Source organism: Eptesicus fuscus, chromosome 13 (genome assembly GCF_027574615.1).
Source record: "Eptesicus fuscus isolate TK198812 chromosome 13, DD_ASM_mEF_20220401, whole genome shotgun sequence".
NCBI classification, from domain to species: Eukaryota; Metazoa; Chordata; class Mammalia; order Chiroptera; family Vespertilionidae; genus Eptesicus; species Eptesicus fuscus.
This window is the reverse complement of record NC_072485.1, coordinates 42,231,660-42,257,153: the sequence shown is the minus strand read 5'-3', so window position 1 is coordinate 42,257,153 and position 25,494 is coordinate 42,231,660. Positions and strand designations below refer to the sequence as shown.

The 25,494-nt window shown below is 35.5% G+C and overlaps 1 protein-coding gene across 6 annotated transcripts in view; it reads left to right on the top strand.

The window, feature by feature from the left end:
- Positions 1 to 25,494, top strand: part of NUP98 (nucleoporin 98 and 96 precursor) — a 103,851-nt gene that overhangs the window by 39,917 nt on the left and 38,440 nt on the right. For 5 of the 6 annotated variants that reach the window (XR_008558014.1, XM_054725605.1, XM_054725608.1 and 2 more), the window contains 5 exons: positions 1,596 to 1,688; positions 9,817 to 9,957; positions 15,719 to 15,852; positions 19,897 to 20,084; positions 24,003 to 24,119. Coding sequence is in view for 5 of the 6 variants with exons in the window: in XM_054725605.1 (XP_054581580.1) it covers positions 1,596 to 1,688; positions 9,817 to 9,957; positions 15,719 to 15,852; positions 19,897 to 20,084; positions 24,003 to 24,119 (673 nt within the window). In the remaining variant the exon portion in view is untranslated. The remainder of the gene's footprint in view (positions 1 to 1,595; positions 1,689 to 9,816; positions 9,958 to 15,718; positions 15,853 to 19,896; positions 20,085 to 24,002; positions 24,120 to 25,494) is intronic. The other variant, XM_054725609.1, reaches the window with a different exon arrangement.

Genomic DNA, 25,494 nt, shown 5'->3' with positions numbered 1-25,494 from the left:
TTTGACATTTTGCAAGGTTGCTGCCTCCTGCATGCCCCCTACTAGGGACTGAGCCTGCACATGGGCATGTGCTCTGACCTGGAATCAAACCGGGACCTCCTGGTTCATAGGTATACAAAAAACCACTGAGCCATGCCAGCCGAGCCATTTTTTTTCCTTTTAAAAGAATTGATTGTGCTTGAGTAGGCAGTACTCCGTTTTTGTAGCAAAGCTGTTAATTAGCACAAATGAAAAGATTTAATGAGTGTATGAATTAAATGTATTGAGATGAAGTCAGATTACTGCTTGGATTTTTAAATGACTTTAGAAATATGTTCTCAAATTGTATAAATTCTTCAACTTTTTTTCTTAATCTTTTTCATTGAGATAATAATCCAACTATTGATCTGACAGTGTATAATCTTAGTAGGTGATACTGTCATACATTCCAAGATACTCTGTTTATTCTGTAAATCTTTTGTATTTGTTCCTCTTCGTGATATCTTTAAAAAAGACTTTCAAGTATTCTATCAACAAGGTTTGCTGGCCAATCATTGATTATTGTTTTTCTCTTATGAAAGACATTAATGATATGTTCATTAGTTTTTTTGTTGTTATGTAGCTCCACAAAGAGTGCAGAAACAGTGTGGACATATCTGAACAAAAGAGAAATAATAGCAGTAATGTGATGTAGGTGTGTTTGTGGGGAGATCTGTGGAATTTACAGGGGCATCAGGATTTTTCTAAATGATGGGTCATAGTGAAGGAGGATGGTTTGTACAACTCTCCATTATCTCTTTGAAACAATTGAAGAAAAATTTATGAGTGGTTATTTTCTTCTTAATATCAGCTAGCTGAGTACTTGAGTGCTCCTATAGGCTAATTGAATATGACACCATTAAAACTTCTCATATGTGATCAGCCACTTATTATCATCCGTATAACATCCATTTGTTCAAAACAAAAGTTGCTTTAGAGATTTTTTATTTTACTTTATATTTTTTTAAACACATTTTTATTGATTTCAGAGAGGAAGGGAGAGGGATAGAGAGATAGAAACATCAATGATGAGAATCATTGATTGGCTGCCTCCTGCACACCCCCTACACAACCCAGGCATGTGCCTTGGCCAGAATTGAACCTCGGACCCTTTAGTCCACAGGCCAACACTCTATCCACTGAGCCAAACCGGCTAGGGCACTTAAGAGATTTTTTTATAGGTAATTTTCTCTTAGCGAGAACCTTTAGATTCAGTAAAGTGTCTTTATTTGTTGACTATCTTATTTTTTATTGAAAGTTTGAGGGAATGAGTTTTTCTTCTAATAATCATGAGACATAGGTTGGAGACTTTGAGCCTTACAAAAGTAATGTTTCCCAAGCTCAAGCACAATCACTTTGCTTTTGAAAATTGGATATTATCCTATATTGAATTGGTATTTCAAGGCTGAAATGTATCAATAGAAAGACTTGTAGTATTAATAAATTAGCCTACCATTAGGATATCTAACTGAAAGGATATAAAACTTAGGGTCAAACTGCTTTGCATTAAAGTCCCTTGTGCAAGAAAGTGAGAGTTGTATTTAAAGTACAGTCCACTCACTCTTTTGTCTTTCTAGGTTTTGGCACAAATACCAGTGGGAATAGTATTTTTGGAAGTAAACCAGGACCCGGGACTCTGGGAACTGGGCTTGGTACAGGATTTGGAACAGGTAAGGAATTGTACCATGAGATTTAGGAAGTAATAATTTTGGCTTTCTAATTGCTGGAACTTAAGACTTGAATTTGATCATATGCCTGGAAATTAGAGGTCTAAATTTTCATTTTCACAAATGGATTTATAATACATTCCCAGCAATTATGCTTTGCCAGGTTTTAAAACAGTGCCACATTTTTCTTATGCTCCCTTTCTATAAAATGTTTCTTCTGACAGTCTTGGTCTATCTGGGGTTTTCAGTGTGTAATGCAAGACTTGTTAATAGGGTAACTTTTTAAAAAATATATTTTACTGATTTTTTTATAGAGAGGAAGGGATAGGGATAGAGAGTTAGAAACATCGATGAGAGAGAATCATCGATAAGCTGCCTCCTGCGTAACCCCCATTGGGGATGGAGCCTGCAACCAATGCACATGCCCCCGACCGGAAATGAACCCGGGACCCTTCAGTCCGCAGGCCGATGCTCTATCCACTGAGCCAAACAGCCGAGGGCTAGGGTGACATTTTTAACACCCTGTGTTACCTTTGTTACCAGGATTTGAGACCTTGGGCTATTTATTGAGTAAGCTTTATTACCCAAATATTCTGACTTTTTGTAAAGTCTGTGCATACTTTTCTTTTTCTTTTATTAATTTTTTTTTAAATTTAATAAATGTTTATTGTTCAGGTTATTACAATTGTTCCTTTTTCTCCCCCATAGCTCCCCTCCACTCAGTTTCCACCCCACCCTCTGCCCTTACCCGCGCCCCCACTGTCCTCATCCATAGGTGTACGCTTTTTGTCCAGTCTCTTCCCGCACCTCCCACACACCCCCCCCCCCCCCGAGAGTTGTCAGTCCACTCCCTTTCTATGCCCCTGATTCTATTATATTCACCAGTTTATTCTGTTCATCAGATTTTTTATTCACTTGATTTGTAGATTCACTTGTTGATAGATATGTATTTGTTGTAATTTTTATCTTTACCTTTTTCTTCTTCTTCCTCTTCTTAAAGAATACCTTTCAGCATTTCATATAATACTGGTTTGGTGGTGATGAACTCCTTTAGCTTTTTCTTATCTGTGAAGCTCTTTATCTGACCTTCAATTCTGAATGATAGCTTTGCTGGGTAGAGTAATCTTGGTTGTAGGTTCTTGCTATTAATCACTTTGAATATTTCTTGCCACTCCCGTCTGGCCTGCATAGTTTCTGTTGAAAAATCAGCTGACAGTCGTATGGGTGCTCCCTTGTAGGTAACTAACTGTTTTTCTCTTGCTGCTTTTAATATTCTCTCTTTGTCTTTTGCTCTTGGCATTTTAATTATGATGTATCTTGGTGTGGTCCTCTTTGGATTCCTTTTGTTTGGAGTTCTGTGTGCTTCCTGGACTTGTAAGTCTATTTCTTTCACCATGTGGGGGAAGTTTTCTGTCATTATTTCTTCAAATAGGTTTTCAATATCTTGCTCTCTCTCTTCTTCTGGCACTCCCATAATTCGGATGTTGGTATGCTTGAAGTTGTTCCAGAGTCTCCTTTCACTATCTTTATATTTTTGGATTCTTTTTGCTTTTTGCTTTTCCAGTTGAGTGTTTTTTGCTTCTTTGTATTTCTAATCTTTGACTTGATTCCTGCGATCCTCTAGTCTGCTGTTAGATCTCTGTAGAATATTTTTTATTTCAGTCAGGGTATGTTTAATTTCCAGTTGGTCCTTTTTCATATCCTCGAGGGTCTTGCTAAATTTATCAGCCTTTTCTAGAAAATTCTTGAAAAACCTTATAACCGTGGTTTTGAACTCTATATCCAGTCATTTGCTTTCCTCCATTTCTTTCATTTGTGATCTGTTTCTTTGTCTCCGCATTTTGGCTGCTTCCCTGAGTTGATAGAGTGGCTTTGTGTGCTAGGTGTCCTATAGGGCCCAGTGGCTCAGCCTCCCCAGTTACCTGAGGTGGACAATCTTGGTGCACCACTTTGTGGGCTGTTTGCACAGTCTTGTTGTAGTTAAGCCTTGATTGTTGTTTGCATCACTGGGAGGAATTGACCTCCAGGCCAATTGGCTGTGAGGATCAGCTGTGTCTATGATGGGAGAACTTCTGTGCTGGAGACACCCTTATGAGACAAGACTTGCAAAAGCCTCTGTGCTCAGCTTGGATGGGGCGGAGTCTCAGGGCGGAGCAGACAGCATTGGTTTCCCTGTCAGCCCTGCCCTAAGAGGCCCCTTGGGTCTTAGTTTCCCGCGGTAATTGCTGCATGCTCCTCTGAGAGAAAGCCGCTCTCGAGTTTCGCCCGCTGCCAGACAGTCCAGTTTCTCCCTGAATGAGTCTGGTTTCCCAGAGTCTTGCCCGGAACTGGAGTTCAGCGCAGTCGGGAGCTTTTGTCTCCCTCATGCTTGAGAAAGCCAGCCGTGCACTCAGTTGCCCGCCCTCTTTGCGTGCGTGTGCGTCTCAGTACCTCTGCCTTCTGCAGCTCCTCTGAGTCTCAGGGTGCTTTCCTCTTTCCTTCTAGTTGTAGAATTTCCCTTCAGCCAGCTTTCCTGTGGTTCTGGATGATGTCCGTTTTGCCTTTTAGTTGTAGTTTTGAAATTGTTGTGCGAGGCAGCAGTTTAGGTGTTTACCTATGCCGCCCTCTTGGTTTCTCTCCTGTGCATACTTTTCAGTTCTTTTCACCTTGATACAGAGCTGCGATGTCACACCTTTGTGTTTACTCCTGCTGTTGATATTTTTTTTTTTTCAGTGTCTTTGAAGACATAGACCCTTCTACCTGCCTAGCTGCTTTAAACAATGGAGAAGTGGGGGTAGTCATAAAATGAATAAGTGTTTTAACATGTACAGTTCAACAAGGTTGTTTAAGCATATAGTTATGCCTTCTTTCCCAATTCATCTGACCATGGGTGTGGTCATTTACTTCTATACCATTTATTTCCATTGGTCTTTGCTTCCACTGACCAGTTATTTGCTGTCTTTGCTTCTATGCGCTGATTGTTTGTCATCCTTTTTAATAGAATATTTTATACTCTATGAGCTGTTTCTTTTTTTTAATAAATGATATAAGTGCTTGTAAAAAATTTTTCAATAATAAAGTAGTATCATGAAAAGTCCACATATTTCAGTTGTGAAGTATAGCTATTGAAAGTTTGGCATGTATCTTGTCAGACCCCATTAAATACATTTTTCAAACGTGCTTCAATATATATACACATATATAGGCTTTTTTTGTTGTAGTTTTCAATGGAAACTATATTCTCCGTGAGTGCTTTTTTAAGCCAAATGATGAAATACAATAAGTAGTTGAATATGGTATTAATGTGGCTGCAATTAGCATTTTAAAAAATATATATTTTATTGATTTCAGAGAAGAAGGGAGAGAAAGAGAGATAGAAACATCAATGATGAGAGAGAAACATCAATCATTTGTCTCCTGAGCATCCCCTACTGGGAATCAAGCCTGCAAACCAGGCACTTGCCCTGGCTGGGAATCAGTCCATGACCTCCTGATTCATAGGTTGATGCTCAACCACTGAGCAACACCAGCTGGGTGCAACTAGCATTTTTTAAAAATTAACTGGAATTTTAATAAAATTATTATACAAAGGTTAACTATTGTTTTATTTAACTTGTTTTGGTTATATAGCATATGAGTGTTCAGGGTCTCAGTGTATTTCATATTACGTGCTGCAGTCAAAATGTTTCAAACTGAAAGCAAGTGTCTTATATAGTATTCTGTATTCTTTGTTTTCATTTTCCATGACATTTTCAGCATGTGTTTTTTCTTTTGTTTCATATGTATAGCTCTAACTCATTTTAAAATATTTTTTTTTTCATTGATTTCAGAGAGGAAAGGAGAGGGAGAGATAGAAATATTAATGATTAGAGAGAATCATTGATCAGCTGCCTCCTGCATGCCCCCTACTGGGGATCAAGATTGCAACCCGGGCATTGGGACCCTTCAGTCCACAGGCTGATGCTCTATCTATTGAGCCAGACCAGTTAGGGCTAACTCATTCTTTAAATATAACTCTAGTATTTGTGTGTGTGTGTGTGTGTGTGTGTGTAGTATAGTATAGTATATACACATAACTACATACACTCTAATTTATTTAACTTTTCCTTTTTCGATAGACATTTGAGTTACTTGATATTATTAGCAATGCATTAATAAAGATCTTTGTGATGTACTTTTGTGTGTTAGTATTATATAGGATTTATTCTTAGAATTGGAATTATGTCAGAAGAGACACAGATTTTTTACATTTTGGTCAGTGTTGCTAACAATTTGTCTTCTAAAAAGAATGCCAGTTTGCATTTTTGTTCACATTGTATAAAAGTGCTCACTTCTTATACCTTTTCCATATTGTTGGGCTTTTTCATCTTTACATGCATGATAGTGAAAATTGGTTTTTGTAATTTGCACTTCACTGATTAGCGGTAAAGGATATCCTTATGTATGTTTACTGGCCATTTTAATCTTTAAATTCCCTATTCCATAATATGTGATCATTGTTTCTTAATTTATTTTTGAGAGTGCTTTATATTTTGTGGATATTAATTCTGTTTGGTTATATGAAAGTTTCATTTGAGCTTTTAAACTTACAGCTTTTAAACTAACATGTAGAACTAAAAAATTTATTATACAATGTGATTCCTAAACTTAAGCAGAATATATTGTCTGACATCAATGTTTTCTTTTAATCCCAGAGGAAAAATTAGCTTTGGTGTGGTCAAATTGAGAGTTTTTTCCCCAGGGTAGTTTTGACACTAGACAGGATAGTAACCACAAGTCTAAGGCCTGGGTAAAATGCTGTTCTAATGTCTGTTACAGGTATTTCCACCAAGTCTTTATTTTACCTTGTTCATGTTACCTTATACAAGTCTTATTTTTATGTGGTTCAAAATTGTCATTCTCTCCTCTTTGGCTTTTTGGTCTTGCAGGTTATGATTAGCAATGCCTTCCCTCGTAGGCCAGTATTATAAACTGTTCTATCGCCTCTTTTGTGATGCTATCGTCTTCTATTCTACCGTAACATAATATCTCATCCTTTTTATTAGTTTGAATATATTTTGTTTTTCTTAAAGAGTTCTACTTCACAGACAATGAACTGCATTTTTATTACTGTTATATATTCTTCATTCATGCCTTGTTCCCATAAACTAAAAGGTAAATAGAATTAATAAAGAATTTTAAACCCCAATCTTAGCAGCAGATCATATAGGGAAATGAGAATTATAAGTATCACCAAGCATATGCTATTGGAATTCTTTGATGATTGATTGCATCTGCTAAAGCAGATTTTTTAGCTTTGAGAGGAATGTGTCTGGAGACTACTGTATATAAACTTCCAAATTCATGAACTCTGCATTTCATGATATCATAAGTAGAATAACACTGTAGCTTTGAGCTGAGTTTTGGGGGGCATTAGGTAAATCGGTATTCCTGTGCAGCTTCTTGTTTTCAGTGATGGAGATTCAAACTCATACCTCAAAAGAAGTAAATTTTCCTGTAACATAGGCCTTTGCCTACTTCATGAATAGTTGACTAGAAATATGAAATATACATATATATAAGATTTGATGCACACTTAGATTTAAGTGATCAATCAATACAAAATATTTTATATTATTTGGCATGTGATTAAAGTCTCCTTCCCCCCATTTTCTTCAATGAAGGAACTCTCATTAAATCATGGGCATATCAGTTTCTTCATTGTGACATTAACTCTCAACATTATCAATGGCATGCCATTTTCTTGGTAATTCCTTAGTAGTAATATTAAGTTTTAGTACTTAAAGTTTCCTATGAAGTAATATAGTTTAAGGGTACAGCTAATAAAGTCAATAGTTATACTAAGATATACACAGAAAAATCTACCCCATGCTAATAGATACCATAGGTAAAATTAAATTCTAAAATTTATTAGAAGATTTCAAAAGGAATATAATCATTTTCACTTTTTTGTGGAGTTTCTAGGCTCACTATTACCATGGTGCCCCATATATCTTCCTTATGACTCCTCCACTTAATCATAAATACAGAACATTTCATAAATTGACATTATCATACTCAAGAATGTCCCTGGTAAGTCCTTTCATTAAGCTTAAAGAGCTACTTGTGCATAATGTAAGACAGAGCTGGATAAAATATATCTTTCCCTTGATAAATTCTAACACTATGCAGGCCATTTTATGACAGTTGCTTTCCAGGTCACCTGAACCTCTCAATGTCTTTTTATACTTTTGTGGGTTATTGAAATATAGTGGTTTTTTTAGAATGTTTCTGGTTCTTTATTCATAGCTGCTGCAAAGGTAAGGGAAATACATACCCATTCAGAACAGACATTTTTATCCATTTTATATGTTTGTGGATTTCATCTAAATTTTTATTTGGGGGTAAAGATGTGTTTGCTATCTAGAAGAATAAAGAATCCTGAAATTTGGCCAATAACTATGTCCTTTGAGAGTGTAATATTTTAGTTTTTCTTGGAATTTTCACCAAATTCTAATGGTTTAGGATTTAGTCCCTGCTCCAGAATAGGATTTTTAAGGTGAAACAATCCCGTTGCTACATTGTTTTCTTCTTATTGTGAATGAGATTGGACAGTTAGGGAATATTTTGTCCATTTAGTAGTCACCCTATTTTATAGTGTGAATTTTCTGAGTATAAACTTTCTATTCTTTTGTTTGTTATGATTTCAAAGCAGTTCCCATTTGATATTTTTAACTTTCAATTGTTACATTTTTTAAATGATTTTAGTGATTTTCCTGGTAACCTATATCTCTGTCAAGATGTGTTGATGGCCCAGCCAGTGTTGCTCTGTGGTTCAGCATTGACCTATGAACCAGGAGGTCACAGTTCGATTCCCGGTCAAGGCACATGCTGGGGTTGTAGGCTCGATCCCAGCGCGGGGCGTGCAGGAGGCAGTCAATCGATGATTCTCTCTCATCATTGATGTTTCTCTCTCTCCCTTCCTCTCTGAAATCAATAAAAACATTAAAAAAAAAAGATGTGTTGATGCTTTAGATCAGGGGTTGGGAACCTTTTTCCTACCAAGGGCCATTGGGATATTTATAACATCATTCACATGCCATACAAAATTACCAACTTAAAAATTAGCCTGATGTATTTGGTTAAACATTTAACTTACTCCTAATGCCTTGGCAGGGCCAGATCAAATGATTTCGTGGGTATGTTCCCCATCCTGCTTTAGAAGGAACTTTAGATCTTCCAAATTGCCAATAACTTCTTGAGGAGGAGATGGAAATTTTTTAAATAATATATGCCAGTAACTTATTCTAAATAACTGAATTCTCCCTATTTCATACTTTAAAAAACCATTTCTGACAAGATCCATAAGTTAAGAATTATTTGGCTTTAAAATATTACACGTTTTGCAATGGGTTTCCTCTGGTGAAAATAAGTTTTGTGTTTTTGTTGTTAATCCTCACCCAAGGATATTTTTTCCATTGATTTTTTTTTTTTTTTTTTTGAGTGGAAGGGAAGGGGAAAGACAGAGAGAGGCACATCGATTGGTTGCCTCCCACATGTGCCCAGGGATCGAGCCTGCAACCACATGCCCTTGACCGAAATCGAACCCATGAACCGTCAGTCCTTGGGCTAATGCTCTAACTACTGAGCAAGCTGGCTAGGGCGAAAATAAGTTCTTATTCCTTCTGATCTGATTCATACTGAAACTTGATTCTCTTTAGTAATCTTATCACAAGGCATTTAGCTTTTTCTTTTTAATCTTTATTCATTTAGTTTTTTATAAAAGTCTAAAGTTAATAGTTCCTACTTCCAGGCTTATAAAAATTAAAAGAGATGATACTAGTTATTATTTAAAGAGTGTTAAGATCTACCATCTACTTGCTTAATATGTGTTTATTTGCTTTAAATCTTAGGATAAATATCTAAGTTATGTGTTATCTTATAGTTGAGGAAACAATACAGAGAGGTTAAATATTTTGCTTATGATATTTATAATGTACTCAGCACAGTGCATGGCATATAGTTAGCCTTTACTATATTGGGTCTTTTGTTGAAATGAATGGTCAACAAATTATGAATTTTCCAAATGTATTATATTTTTAAGTAACTGGCCTCTGGTACAACATTCAAAGGATCTTCTGTGGCGCATTTTTCTTTCCTCTTGTCTCCATAGCTCTTGGTGCTGGACAGGCATCTTTGTTTGGGAACAACCAACCTAAGATCGGAGGGCCTCTTGGTACAGGAGCCTTTGGGGCCCCTGGATTTAATACCTCGACAGCCACTTTGGGCTTTGGAGCCCCCCAGGCTCCAGTAGGTAAGTTTCAGTCACTTTAGAAGGCTTTTCTTAGTTTATTTCTTGCTAATACTTAACTTGCTGACCTGATTTCCCACTTTAACTCTGTTCCATCCTTAACAAAAAAGTACAGGCATACATGTCATTGAATAATTATGTAGCGCAGAAGGACTTGTAGTAGATCGTGGTCTTTCTTCCTTCCCCATTCTCAGACCTACTCACCCAAAGAAACCACTTTAGTTATAGCTTTAAATTAATCTGGTATATAATTAGTTCATATTTCTGAATGATGTGCTTATATTGTTGTGTTTTGCTTTAAGTATAAGTAAATGTAAATTGTTAATGATAGATGAAAATTTAGCTCATTTATCACCTGTGTTCTTTATGTATTTCTCTCAATATAATGTTTACTAAATTCCCTGTTTAGTTACACATATTGAAGTGTTTATCATACTTCATTTGAATACCCCTTCGCAGTTTTTGTGGTATCTGCCTGCCACCTTTATTAATGTTCCTAATTTAAAATTAAGTTTTTAACTTAAATATCTTTTTAAAGACAATATGTTTTACCAGAAAGGAAAAATTGATACCACCTACCATAAATAAAGATAGATAGATAGATAGATAGAAATTTAAATTAATCTCCAGTACTATCATAACCCATGTACCACATTTTGAGAAGCCCTTGCAGATTATATTTATTTTAACTTCTGTAAAAATGGAGGATAGTATTTCTTGACTCCCCTTGGTTAAATAAGAATATTAGTGCCCGTCCTTTCCTTTCCTTTCTCTCTCTCTCTCTCTCTCTCTCTCTCTCTCTCTCTCTCTCTCTCTTACTATCTTTATATTTTTATATTAACGAAATTGATAATATGTTTTGTTTTAAATTATTACTGTATTCCCTTCTTTGGGTATAAAGTTGCAAATGAACACATTTATTATAACTATGAAAACATTGCTACCCAGCCAAGTACTCCTTTCTCATCTAGCTTTTCCTGAGATTTCTGATCCTTTTTCCCCTTGCATTACCAGCCCTTATTGCCTTCCCAAACTAGTCCAAATTCTTAAGGATGGTCTCATAATTCTTTTACCCCAGAATACTTTATTCTTTGATCCATATGTCTTCTACAGCAATATGAACTCTGATTATTCCCTAGACCTTCAGTATTGCTCGGGCATATTCCCTTCTACTTAGTGGGCACTGCTGTGTCCTGGGTATAGGGTTTTCCTCTTTATTTCCTGAGCTTTCTGGAATGTATTTTCAAGTAAAATATATATGAAAGGTAAACTGACTACTTACAGGTTTAAAAATACTTTTATTTGTTTCTCACACTTTAATGTTACGGAATTTTGGTGTGAAAGTAATTTGCTCTTGGAACTTTTGCTGTATTCCTTCTTGCATTAATCATTACTGATGAGAAGTCTAATGTTTTTCTGATTTTTGAAACTTGTTCCTCCACTCCCACAAACATTTAGGATTGCCCTTTGTCCTGATATTTCAGGGATCTGCTTAGGTCTTTTCTATCATAATGCTTTGGTTTGTTGTGGTGGTGTTTTTTTACTAGGAGATTTTTCAATGTCTTTCTAATCTAAATCATCAGCTTTTCATATTTTTATTTTTTATGTATTTTATAATTTTTTAATCCTCACCCAAGGATATGTTTTTACTGTGTGTGTTTTTGTTTTTGTTTTGAGAGAGAAAGAAAGAAACAAACATACGTTGGTTGATCAGGTGTCCCCTACAAACCCCCTGCAACCTTGGTATATATCCTGACCAGGAATCTGAACCCACAACCTTTTGGTGTAGGGGATGATGCTCCCAACCAACTGAGCCACTGGCCGGGGCTGGTTTTCTTTCTTTCTTTTTTTAATGTATTTTTAAAATAGGGAGAGGGGGAGAGAGATAGAAACATCAGTGATGAGAGAGAATCATTGATTGGCTGCCTCCTGCACGCCACCTACTGGGGATGGAGTCTGTGACTACCTTCTGGTTCATAGGTTGATGCTCAACCACTTAAGCCATCCTGGCTGGTCTTTGTTTTTATTTTTAACATGTAAAAATTCTTTCATGTTCCTTGAAAGTTTCTCTTTTAAATCATCTGGTTCTTAGATACAGTTTTTTCTTGGAAAAAACTCTGAATTTGTTAATAGGCATTAAAATTTTTTTTTAATGCTAAAGCTGATTCTAATGTTTGCACAGGTTCTCCTGTTCCTTAATTCCTCAGGATTATTTTTGTTTTGTTTTGGTCTTACTCTTTAATGCATTGTGACTTTTCCTATTTATATTTAAGAATAAAATAAAAAAATTAAAAAAAAAGAATAAAATAATAGCCATAGCTTGTTTGGCTCAGTGGATAAAGCGTCGGCCTGCAAACTGAAAGGTCCCAGGTTCGATTCCGGTTAAGGGCACATACCCGGGTTGTGGGCTCGATCCCCAGTGGGGACTTGCAGGAGGCAGCCGACCAATGATTCGCACTCATCATGGATGTTTCTATCTCTCCCTCTTCCCTCCTCTCTGAAATCAATAAAAATATATATATTTTAAAAAGAATAAAATAATAAAAGGCTCACTGGCTACTTGTGTGTATGGGTAGAGCTTGTTTACCAGTAGGTTTCACTTTAAGGTAACTAGTCCAGGAACCAGTTATTATCCAAGGTTCCTCTAAATGTCAGCTCTGGGATGAGGTTAGCACTCAAACTGGTTGCTCTTGTTCTTTCCATGTGTTAACTTGGTTTCATCAGAGGCACACACTTTGATATTTTGTTCTGTCTGTTGAGCCTCAGGAATTAGAAGGAGGAGGATGTAGTTGTTTTGTATGTATTATAATTTCTCATCTGCTCATGTGTTAACTTGGTTTCATCAGAGGCACACACACTGATATTTTGGCCTATCTGTTGAGCATCAGGCTGGAGGATGGTGGTGTTTTGTATATATTATAATTTCTCATCTCATCATTTACTACTTTATTAATTCTTTGTAAATATGGGTTATATAGATATATTTCAATTTTTTTAACCATAGGTTTTATTTAGGTCTTTGGAAGGAGCAAGGGTGAATTAGAATTCTAATTGATCTCTGTGTGAACATTCAAATCAGCTTTATCATTAAAAATGATATTTTTATTTTCTTTTTCTTATTTTTATTATTTTCAATAGAAGGTGGTAGCATAAATATCATAGCTAACCTGACATTTTTATGTGGATAGCTTTCTGAATGGTTTTTAATAATCCTATCTTTTAAAATGTTTTTTTCCAATTACAGTTTACATTTAATATTATTTTGTATTAGTTTCAGGTGTACAGCATAGTGGTAAGACAATCATATTTTTTTACAAAGTGTTCCTTGCCCCCAACCCCCTAATAGTTCTAGTAACTTCCTGGTATCATACATAGTTATTTAATATTATTGACTATATTCCCATGACTGTTTTGTAAGCTACCTTATGTATTTCTCAATCCTTTGACCTTTTTCACCCATATGTTAATGTTACTGCCCATTTAGAAGTAGTTGTCTTGACTTCTAGAATACACATCTCTGCATCATAAAATCTGAGTTGGAAGGTGCTTTAGAGTTTATGTGAGTGTCTACCCTTATTGTGGGGAAGTCGCTTACTTAACTTAAAAACCTCAGTTAAGGTGCCTTTCTTACAGGTCAGTTTAGTCCATTGTTTTGTTCAGATTGTTTAGGAACCAAAACCTGCCTTCAATAGTATTTCTACCCAGTAGTGTACTTTTATTATCTCCTATAGCTAAGCAAAACCAGTCTGCTACAGTTTCTTTGCAGAACTTCATTGTCTTCCACATAAAGTATTATTAGCTTATTCTTTTCTCAGAAGACTTTTTAAACTTTTTCCTATCCTTTTAATCATTTGGTCATGATGTAGTTTTTCGATATGTTTTCAAATGACTATGATCAGAATTGAATATAACACCAAGAGTAGCTTAACTAGTGCTTATGCTTCCTTATTCTCTTATTTTTGCTAACCTAGCAGCTCTTCTTTTCTGTATTTTTAATTGATACAGTTAACAGAGAAATTTTCATACTTAATCATAAAAATAAAAACATCCTCACATTTTTCTAATTATGTATGAATTTGTTAAAGGAAGTTTTTATTCTTTTGAGTAAAATGATGGGATCAGCTGGTGCAAGTCAACTTTTTCTAATGGGTAATTGGCTCTGAAGTAACAAACTAACCAGTGAATATTAAAGTCCTTAAAAAATATTAAAGCTTTCTTTAGTCTCCTTGAATAGTCCACAGAATAACACTAAGCTGAGACTGTGTGACATTGTGTACCAAATATACTTTTCTATATTTTTTTCTTACCTGTAGTCTTAAAATGGGTTTAAGAACTTTCTGAATATAGATGATGTACTATATGTTCTTTAAATTGACATCTCCTTTGGGTTTCACAATCCTGAGCAAATTTGCACTCTTTAAATACCAACCTATAGTGCTTTAGTATTTAATGAATACATTCAATTTTAAGAAAGCTTGATTTGATTAAATTTGTCATAAATTTAGTTTTAACTATCTGTTCTGGGTTTCTTGTTATTGCTGCTGCTGCTGCTGTGTGTTTTTTTCTTTCTATTAAAAATTTCAGAATGTTTTGTTCATGACACTTCTTTAATGTGTATTGTCTTATTATATTTTAACTTTGACCTTATTTTTAACACTTATAAAGGAGAAAAGTATTTATACCTCTAAAATGACTTAAGTGTGACTTAATTGCTTTATCAGTCTTTTTTGAAATCTTTATGTTGCAAAGAGATTTCTTCATCAATCAAGGTACAATGCAGACAGTATGGGGCTTTTTGTATTTTGTTTTCTTACTGTGTATAATTGTAGATCATTGTTCCTTGACTGTTCTCTAAATTCTCTGTGACTGATGACATGTTTGTCCTTACACTTTGAAAGAAAATTAGATTAATTGGGTGATTTTTTTTTTCCTTTTAATTTTTACTTCAATGTAATACGAGTATTAAATGTAAATAATAAACCTGTAAGGACACTTTAACAGCCATTTTATTTTTTGTATGCTGCCTCCTCCTCCTGTATTCTTAGTATATATAATATTTTTAATTCTGGAATTTTTACTTATTAAATTAAATCAAAGATACTTATTTTCACTATGTAACACTTGTCATTATTATGTTATTTTTTTAAATAACTACTTAACCCACCATGTTGATATATCATGATTTTTATAACTATTAACTTAATGTTGGACATAGATTGTTTCCAAGTCTTGGCTATTATATAATGTTCAGTGAACATTTTCCTTTATTTTGTTTCTTGGTTAATTAAAACCTTGTGTTAAATTTCCATGTTTGAAATTATTAGGATGAAAAATGTAAAAACAGTACTTGCTATATATACTGTCATACTGTTTTTTTTAGACAGACTAAACCAATTTGTAACGTTTTTAATGTAAAAGACTAACTCTTTTTATATAACTGCCACTGATAGATAATGAGGTAGGTATAAAAATATTTCTTCAAGGTTGTTCTAAGTTACATTTCTTTGATTATTATTAGCAGTGAACACCTATGAAAAGTTTTATATATGTTGTCTTTTATAAAATGCCTCTTTATATTTTTGACGCATTAGTTTATTTGATGGTTGATTTCTTCAGTTTGCTCCCCTACATGCCACCAATAATATCATTAAGTGAGTCAACATTTTGAAGACCAAGCCTTCAAAAAGAGTTTTGAGTTCTCTTACTAAAAATGCCCTGCATCTTTGGACTGACATCTTGCTTTTTCTTTTCTTTTTGTAAAAAGCTTTGACAGATCCAAATGCCTCCGCTGCCCAGCAGGCTGTTCTCCAACAGCACATCAACAGTCTAACATACTCACCTTTTGGAGACTCTCCTCTCTTCAGGAATCCCATGTCAGACCCTAAGAAGAAAGAAGAGGTAAATTTAAGGGTGTTTCTATAGAATTTATTCTCAGAGAGGATAAACTACATATGCAGAATGTCATTTCTTATGTATAAAGCCTGTGCAAAGTTAGATGTAATTAACTTTTTAAATATATTTTTTATTGATTTTTTACAGAGAGGAAGGGAGAGGGATAGAGAGTTAGAAACATCAATCACTAGGGAAGTGCCCACAACCAAGGCACATGTTCTTGACCAGAATCGAACCTGGGACCCTTCAGTCCGCAGACCGACCCTCTATCCACTGAGCCAAACCAGCTAGGGCGATGTAATTAATTTTCAAGGCACATTTATTTATACTTTTTATTAGGCCAAGGGATAAATTATTTTTGCTGCAAGACAGTGAAATGAGCACTGGAATGGAAGTAAGGGCTGTGATGTTTTGACAGCCCTGAAGTAAGGCAGATATTTATAGTTGAGCAAACTAAGGCGCAGCTCCCAGAGATTAATTTTTCTAAAATCATAATGCTCCTAAGTGGCAAATCAAAATCTTTTCTCCTGATTTCTACATAGCTTTGTCTTATTCTTTTGTGCTCTAGTGGCAAAGACATTATATTTTGCTCACTGGTGTGTGATTAAAAGCATAGTCTTTTGCCCTGGACGGTTTGATCAGTGGTTAGAATCGAAGGGTTGTGGGTGTGATTCCTGGTCAAAGTTCGTGCTGGAGGCAACCAATCAATCAATGTCTGTCTGTCTGTCTGTCTGTCTGTCTCTCACTCTCTCGCTCGCTCTCGCTCTCCCTCCCTCTCCTCCCCCTCCCCCTTCCTCTTCTCTCCCTCCCTCCCTTCCCCACTCCCACTCCCCCCCACCCTCTCTCCCACTCTTCCCCTCTCCTCCCCTTTTCCCCCCCTCCTCCCTGCCATTCTCCAGAAATCAATGGGAAAAATATCCTCGAATGAGGATTAAAAAAAAACAAACAAAAACAAAATTATAGTCTGGTCAGCTTTTTTGTTGGTGGTTTTTATTGAATTTATTGGGGTCATAATTGGTTAATAAAATTTATGTAGGTTTCGGGTGTACAGTTCTACAATACAGAATCAGTATATTGTACTGTGTGTTCACCACCCAAAGTCAAATCTCCTTCCATCACCACTGTACTCCCTTTTCCCTCTTCTACCTTCCCCCACTCCCCTTATCCTCTAGTAATCACAGAATTATTGCCTGTATTGATGAGTTGTTGTTATTATTGTTTCTTACTTAATCCCTTCACCTTGTTCACTCAGCCCCTCAACACTTTTTCCTCTTACGCTGTCTGTCTGTTTTCTGTATCTATGGGTCTGTTTCTATTTTATTTGTTTATTTTGTTCATTAGATTCCACATATGTAAGATCATATGGTATTATTTGTCTTTCTCTGACTGGCTTATTTCACTTAGCGTAATATTCTCCAGGTTCATCCATGCTGTCACAAAAGGTAAGGTTTTTTTCTTTTTTTATGGCTAAGTGGTATTGTATAAATGTACCACAGCTTTTTTATCCACTCATCTACTGATGGGCACTTGGGCTGCTTCCAAATCTTGGCTATTGTAAATAGCACCTCAGCGAACATAGGGGTGCATAGTCTTTGGTCTGTTTAATACTTATTTTACCACTTAGAGTATGTGAAACATTGGATATGTCTTTTTGCCTCCCCAAATCTTTTTTTTTCATATATAAAATGGGAATAGTAATACTGTTCAGTGTTGAGAATTTAATAAAATAATGCAGCCCTGGCCGGTTTGGCTCAGTGGATGGAGCGTCGGCCTGTGGACTCGGGTCCCAGGTTCGATTCCGGTCAAGGGCATGTACCTTAGTTGCGGGTGCATCCCCAGTAGGGAGTGTGCAGGAGGCAGCTGATTGATGTTTCTCTCTCATCGATGTTTCTGGCTCTCTCTCCCTCTCCCTTCCTCTCTGTAAAAAATCAATAAAATATATTTTAAAAAAATAATGCAAACGTGGTTTATAGTAGGTTGTTCAGTATATAGCAATTATTATTTAGTCATTTATCCTTCAGCTTGTTCTTAAATAGCTCTGAAACTAGATATAATGAGAAGCAAAATATGAATTTGAAGTGCTTGTTAAGGTGCTATGTAATATAAGTTACCAATTCTTATATTACCAAGACTAGATGAAAATTACGATATTCATGCAGGCATAATTATGATATTCATGCAGGCATAATTTAGATGTCTATATATATATATGCTAGTAGTCCCTTTCATTTTAAGGATACAAAATGAAAATAAAAAATAACTTATTCTCTCAGAACTTTTTATCTGAGAACTTGTTACAGGAAGATCAGACCTGTGTTTAAAATTTACTATAGTTCAATATAGTATATGTAATAATAGAGAAGCCCATCAGCTGATGAATGGAAAAACAAAATGTTGTATACCTATCCAGTGGAATATCATTCAGTCATAAAAAGAAATAAAGTACTGATACTGTAAGTACTATAATATGGATGAACCTTGAAAACATGCTAAGTGAAAGATGCAATGCAACACAAAAGACCTAATGATTCCATTTATGTAAAATGTCTAGAATAGGCAAATCTATAGAGACAGAAAGTAAATTCATGTTTACTATGGGATAAGGAGAAGAATTGGTAGGTACAGAGTTTCTTTGTGAAGTGAGGGAAATGTTCTGGAGTTAGGGAGCAGTAATGGTTGTACACCTTATAAATATAAAACTACGTAATTGTTTGCGTTAAAATGGTGACTTCTATGTCACGTTACTTTTATCTTAATAAAATTAAAATATACAGAGCATAGATTCTTGAGTGAATTTTGTAATGCTTTTCAGAAGAGGTAACATTTAACTCTTTCTGTGTATGTATGTAGAAGTTGGTAGAGCTAGGTCAAAACATTCCAAGAAAAGGCACAGAATTGTAAAAGATCTCAATGATCTGGGAAGGTACAGTGTTACTGAAGTGTAACAGTCTGCATTGTGAAGAGAAACAAATTATGACGTGTTTTATATGTTAGACATTGTTTCAGTTGGTGTATCCAGTGTACACTGTTAAAGAAAACAATGTATAACATCCTGAACATACTATAGAAACATAGTAAAAGTGCCCTCAATATTAACTGTGGAGACTTAATTTAGTTATATGTCTCCTCCACTAACTTGTAATTTCCTCAAAAATCAGGGAAAGTAATTTTATTTTTATTCCCAGTACTTAATGTTTGATTCATGGTATTATCAATGTTTGCTAAATGATGGATAAATGCAAGCTAATATCTGTCTGTTTTTTCAGAGTGATTTGGATTGCATAGAAGTTGAACGTTAATTCATAGCTGTGTCTGTTTCCTTAAAGCATAAGATTTTTTGTTTTATTTAAAAATTCTCTTTTTTATATTATATTTTCTTAAGATAAATATATTAAATATTACCATCTTTGTTTTGAAATAAACTGCTGGTCCTGGCTGGTGTGGCTTGGTTGGTTGGAGTGTCATCCGTATACCAAAAGGTGTCGGGTTTAATTTCCGGTTAGGGCACATACCCAGATTGTGGGTTCAGTCCCCAGTGGTTGGGGAGTATGGGAGGCAACCAATTGATGTCTGTCTCAAATCAATAAAAAAAACATATCCTTGAGTGAGGAACTATTGAAATTTAATTTAGGATGATTTAGGATACCTACCACTAAAGTAGCTAACATGGGCTACATCATTCCAGCTTACATTTAGATCCAACAAAATTTTAGTCATGATGAAGACAAGCTTCAGTTATGAAAGTACAAACTATTTGTGTAAGTGGTTTTTTAAAGTGACATTAAGGTCCCCATTGTAAACGGCCATTTGCAAGTGGATAGTTTTCCTTATTAAATCATACTGTAGCTATGTTTTGAGCATTGGTTCTTGTCTATCTTGGAGTACATAAGACTTACCTAGAATTCTTGTTTTCTGGAAGCCAAGACTTCAAGAGGTATCTAGCTGGTTAATGGCAGAGATGAGATTTCCATTCTGGTCTGATTTTTAAGGCCAAAATCATACATTTGAGTTAATCTAGAACTTACTTTTCATGATGCTTTTGTTTTTCAGAGATTGAAACCAACAAATCCAGCAGCCCAGAAGGCTCTCACTACACCCACTCATTATAAACTGACACCTCGCCCTGCCACCAGAGTCCGACCAAAGGCTTTACAAACAACAGGCACAGCCAAGTCACAGCTCTTTGATGGACTGGATGATGATGAACCATCCTTAGCCAATGGAGCATTCATGCCCAAGTGAGTTTATTTTTGTTAACATAAATTAAGTGTAAAATATAGTGTGGGACAAAAATGGGTTTACAGTTGTATGTGAAACAGTTCTTATTATTTATTAATTGGATTATTATACAGTTATTTTTTATTATTTTTTAAAATATATTTTATTGATTTTTTACAGAGAGGAAGGGAGAGGGATAGAGAGTTAGAAACATCGATGAGAGAGAAACATCAATCAACTGCCTCCTGCACACTCCCTACTGGGGATGTGCCCGCAACCAAGGTACATGCCCTTGACCGGAATCGAACCTGGGACCCTTGAGTCCACAGGCCAACGCTCTATCCACTGAGCCAAACCAGTTAGAGCTACAGTTATTTTTTTATTTGAGAATTATAGAACATTACAGAATAAAAATGGCCTGACCACTTTTCAAGGCTAGCATAGTTAACATTAAAATATTTTAATTAACATGCTCTTAGTTTTACATATATATGTTTTTTCTTTTATTTTTGAGATGTTAGTGCTTACATAATTTTATTTTAAGCAGAAGACACTTTTTTTTCACAATACAAATGAGCCAAACTGATTAAGAAGAATATATATAATTTTGATTCCCATACATAGAGCTGTTGAACCAATAGTAAAATAATCGCACAGGAAAGTATATAGAAGAGTTGTTGATAAACAGAGAGAATTACATTTAAATTATATATTAGAGCAAATATGCCCTAGAGATTTATATTTGCATGGAAAAACCCTGAAGAAAAATACATACTAAACTCAACAATAGTTAACATATGAAAATGTAACTTCAGGGCATTTTATTTCTGGGTTGTTTATTTTTTTATTTTATTTTTTTATTTTTATTTTTTAAAGAAAGCAGAGGGAGCCGGCCCTCAGCCCCCCTGGGAAAGGGGCCGTGTCCGCTGCCATCTATTTTTTGAGATTACAGTTAGACACAGATAATGGCTTTTAAAAAGCAGCAAGTACTTTTCTAATCAGAAAGAAAAAAGGTTGTTTTTTGCTTTGGAGAAAAAGTGGGAATTCATCACTTGCAGTTCTTTGTCTATGAATGATAAGTTTAAAAATCACCACTCCTTTCTTTCCTTAAAAATATGGTGGGCTGCTGCTTCCAAAAAGATGGAAAATTTAATTTTTATACATTTCTTAGAATAGCATTAGCTTATTTTGAAGGCAGAGACTGCGTATTATTCATGTTTATGTCCCCAGCACTTAGCAAATTGTTTGGCACAGAGTTGTTGAAAAGTGCTTGGGTTCACCAGTCCAACCATCTCTCAGGGTAATTTCACCAGTTTCTTTGGGGTTTGCTACACACTTCTGGTCTTTGACTTCTTGTGTCTGTTTTCTGTACCTGTCTCACTTGATATTTCTGATGCCAATCCTCTTCACTTTTGCCTGACACTGTTTTATGTTCTTTGTCTTATAGTTGTATGTTTTTCATGTGAAACATTTTATCAGTCCCTCTTCTCTTTCCTCCTCTGTCACTGTGTTCCAGTCCATGGCAGTTATTGTTTTTTAATGATCAAATTGCCCTATCTTTGGCAAGCAGTTTTCCTTTCAGGTTGCCTTCTGTTCCTTTCCAAGGTCCCTGATAATGTTTGATAACTTTCTGTAGGATTCAATCTATACCTGCCAGGGCTTGTTTTGTGTCTTTTTTGTTAATCCTCACCTGAGGATTTTTTTTCCATTGATTTTTAGAGAGAGTTGAAAGGAGGGACAGAGAAAAACATCGATGTGAGAGAGAGACATTGATGGGTTGCCTCCCCACACATCCCAGCCTGGGCCAGGGATTGAACCTGTAACCTCGGTATGTGCCCTTTACCTAGAATTAAACCCATGACCCTTTGCGTGGGCCAACGCTCTAAACACCTGAGCCACACAAGCCAGATTTAATAATCTTCCAAAAAAATGATTTTATGTCACTTACATTTTTAAAACTGTGTGGCAGTAATTGGAGTTCAAGTATGATGATACTATCCTTCAGAAAAGTTTTTTTTTTTAATGAAAGTTGCTTATTGAAATGAGTCAAAGCTGAACTTGTTACCAGACTCGTGCTATTTACTTTTAGTTTTTTAAGAATTGCTTTGAGAGAGAGAGGCATTGATTTGTTGTTCCACTTATTTATACATTCATTGGTTGACCCTTGTATGTGTCTTCACCAGCAACTGTGGCGTAACAGGATGGCACTCTAACCAACTTAGCTACCTGGCCAGAGCACTTTTAGTTTTCTCTTAACTATAGGGGTAGAGACTTTCCAAGTCCCAACACAAAATGAGTGGCATCCTCTGATACCTCCACACTTTTGATAGCTCTGGACTCCAGTTTCTGTCTCCTTAATCCCACAAAACTTTAAAATGTCCTGTTAGCCTCTTAGCCTTCCCCTTGGAATTAGAAAAGTCCCCAAAAGAAAAACAACCCTAAGTACCAGACACCTCCCTGTGCCACTCTCCCCCAGGTTGCTGGTTCGGTAATTTTTTTTTATAACTTGTTGGCTGTCATATAAGAGTGGTCTGCTACCTATAGTTGTTTTGTTTTTTTAAAGGAATGAAGCACATTAGTTACTCCCATGAGTTTGAGTGTTAAGATCTCTTCTATTGGTTTTTCTACTTGAAGTTTGTATACTGTGGAGGTTCTTGCCCTTAAGTAAACCTGCTATATACAAACGTTAACTTTTTAGGTATTTGTGATCATTTGCATCTTTGAATTCTTTTTTTTTTTTTTTTTAATCCTCACCCGAGGATATTTTTCCATTGATTTCTTAGAGAGAGTGGGAGAAAGAGATAAAGACAGAGAGAAATATTGATGTGAAAGAAATACATCGATTGGTTGCCTTCTGCATGCGCCCTCACCAGGGCCCAGGCTGGGGAGGATTCTGCAGCCAAAGTACGTGCCCTTATCCGGAATCGAACCTGGGACCCTTTGGTCCACAGGCCAAACTGGCTAGGGTCATTTGCATCTTTGGATATCCGGGATTTTTGTCATTTTAAAAAATATATATTGTTTTCTTAATTTCAGAGAGGGAGGGAGAGGGAGAAAGAGATGGAAACACCAATGATGAGAGAGAATCATTGATTGGCTGCCTCCTATATCCCCCTCGATCCCTCTACTAGGGATCAAGCCTGCAACCCGGGCATGTGCCCTGACCAGGAATCGAACTGTGACTTCCTGGTTCACAGATCAGTGCTCAACCATGGAAACATGCCAGCCGGGCATCATCTTTTTTTTTTTTTTTTTTTTTAAAGGGGAGCATTGATAAGAGAAACATGGATTGGCTGCCTCCTGCACAGCCCCCACCAGGAATCGAGCCCACAACCTGGGCATGTGACCTAACTGGGAATCACACCAGGGACCTCTTAGTTCATGGGTCAGCGCTCAAGCACTGAGCCACACTGGCCTGGCTCTTGTCATCTTATTTTTAAAATCTTTCTCATTTAGTCAAGAAAGTATCTATTTACCTACTTTTTCAGGGCAGCATGCTGAGCTCTATAGGAAGAGATAGTCATAAATCCTTATTGCCAAAAGAAAAGAAGGAAAATGTTTAAAAAGAGAAAAGACATGTAGAGAAATAATTGAAATATAATACATAGTGTGATGAGTTGACTAAGTGTTTGGATAAAGTAAGTGCTCAGTGGTTCAGAGAATCAAGAAAAATATTTTCCAGGGGAATTTCCACTTTATTTTGAATATGGTTAGGTTTATTCTTCCAGATACCAGAGTGGAATATATTTGGGACCTTGTGTTTTGGTCATGTATTTATAGGAAGAGTTGGTGAGTTTAATGAACTTGTTAGGTCATTTTTAGATATATAAGAATTGAATATGAGTGTCCTTTTCAACTCCAGTTTTTAAGATAATGTCTGTGACCGAACTATGTGTGCCTGGGTTTTTACCTTTTTTCCTTTTGGTCTCTGTTTTTAGGAAAAGCATTAAGAAGTTGGTTTTGAAAAACCTTAACAATAGCAATCTCTTCTCTCCTGTTAATCATGATTCAGAAGATCTAGCTTCACCCTCTGATTATCCAGAAAATGAAGAGAGGTAAACTGAATTCTGGTTTGGGTTGTTTCTGGTAGAGCTCCCTATTCCTTTTTTTTTTTTTTTTTTTTTTAAGATCATATATTAATTTTTAAAATATGTTTTTTATTGATTTCAGAGAGGAGGGGAGAGGGAGAGACAGAAACATCAACGATGAGATAGAATTATTGATCGGCTGCCTCCTGCATGCCCCCTACTGGGGATCAAGCCTGCAACCCTGGCATGCACCCTTGGCCGGGAACTGAACCTGGGACCCTTCAGTCCATAGGCGGACGCTCTATCTACTGAGTCAAACTAGCCAGGGGCCTATTCCCATTTTGAAAAGATTCTGAGCTTAAAATTTAATTCATTCTATGAAAATGTATGAAGCTTGGCGAATGTTGTATATAAGTATTATAGCAGATGAGCACCTAAAAATTAAATCATGTTTTTGCTTTTTTAATTCTTTAGACCTTAATAATTAGAGCTCTTTTGATTCAATCCTGCAAAATTATTTTGATAACCATGTATATAATTTTGAACAGGGTTAACATACATTTGACATTTACCTCTCCTAAAATAAGGAATATTTTGTTTATGATAAGTACTGGAGTGATAGTCATTGTAACCAAATAAAAGAAAAATAATTATAGAAACATAAAATGTATAAAGAAATAAGAAGTATATGCACTAATCTTTCATAGTTTGGTATATATTCGTACAGTTTAGAAATCTGTTTATAAACATAGAGGTTATACATGAATGATATATTGAGATGCTCCTATTTCCATTTAATTTATTATAAATGCCATTTTATATTAATATGGATACATCTGCCCCTTCTTTTTTAATAACTATATAATTTAATCAGTTCTCTATTAGAGGACATTTAGATTATTTGCTATTACTATTTCAAAATGACTCATTGAAAAATTCATTTATATATCTTTACTCCTGTCTTTATCTCTTTGGATAAAATTTTAGTTTGAATTCTTTTTACTAAATATTTTCTTTTTAAAAAAAAATATATTTTATTGATTTTTTACAGAGAGGAAGGGAGAGGGATAGAGAATTAGAAACATCAAAGAGAGAAACATCGATCAGCTGCCTCCTGCACACTCCCCACTAGGGATGTGCCCGCAACCAAGATACATGCCCTTGACCGGACTCAAACCTGGGACCCTTCATTTCACAGGCCAACGCTCTATCCACTGAGCCAAACCAGTTAGGGCTACTAAATATTTTCTAATATCTTAATGATAATATTTAAAAATTTTTCCATTTTTTAAAATTTGAAACTCACCACTGGTTATTTGATCCCCATATAGTAGAGCACCTTGTTTTTTTAAACTAAAAATTTGATGCTCAGAGTCATTTATTCAAGAAAATAGATCTGTTA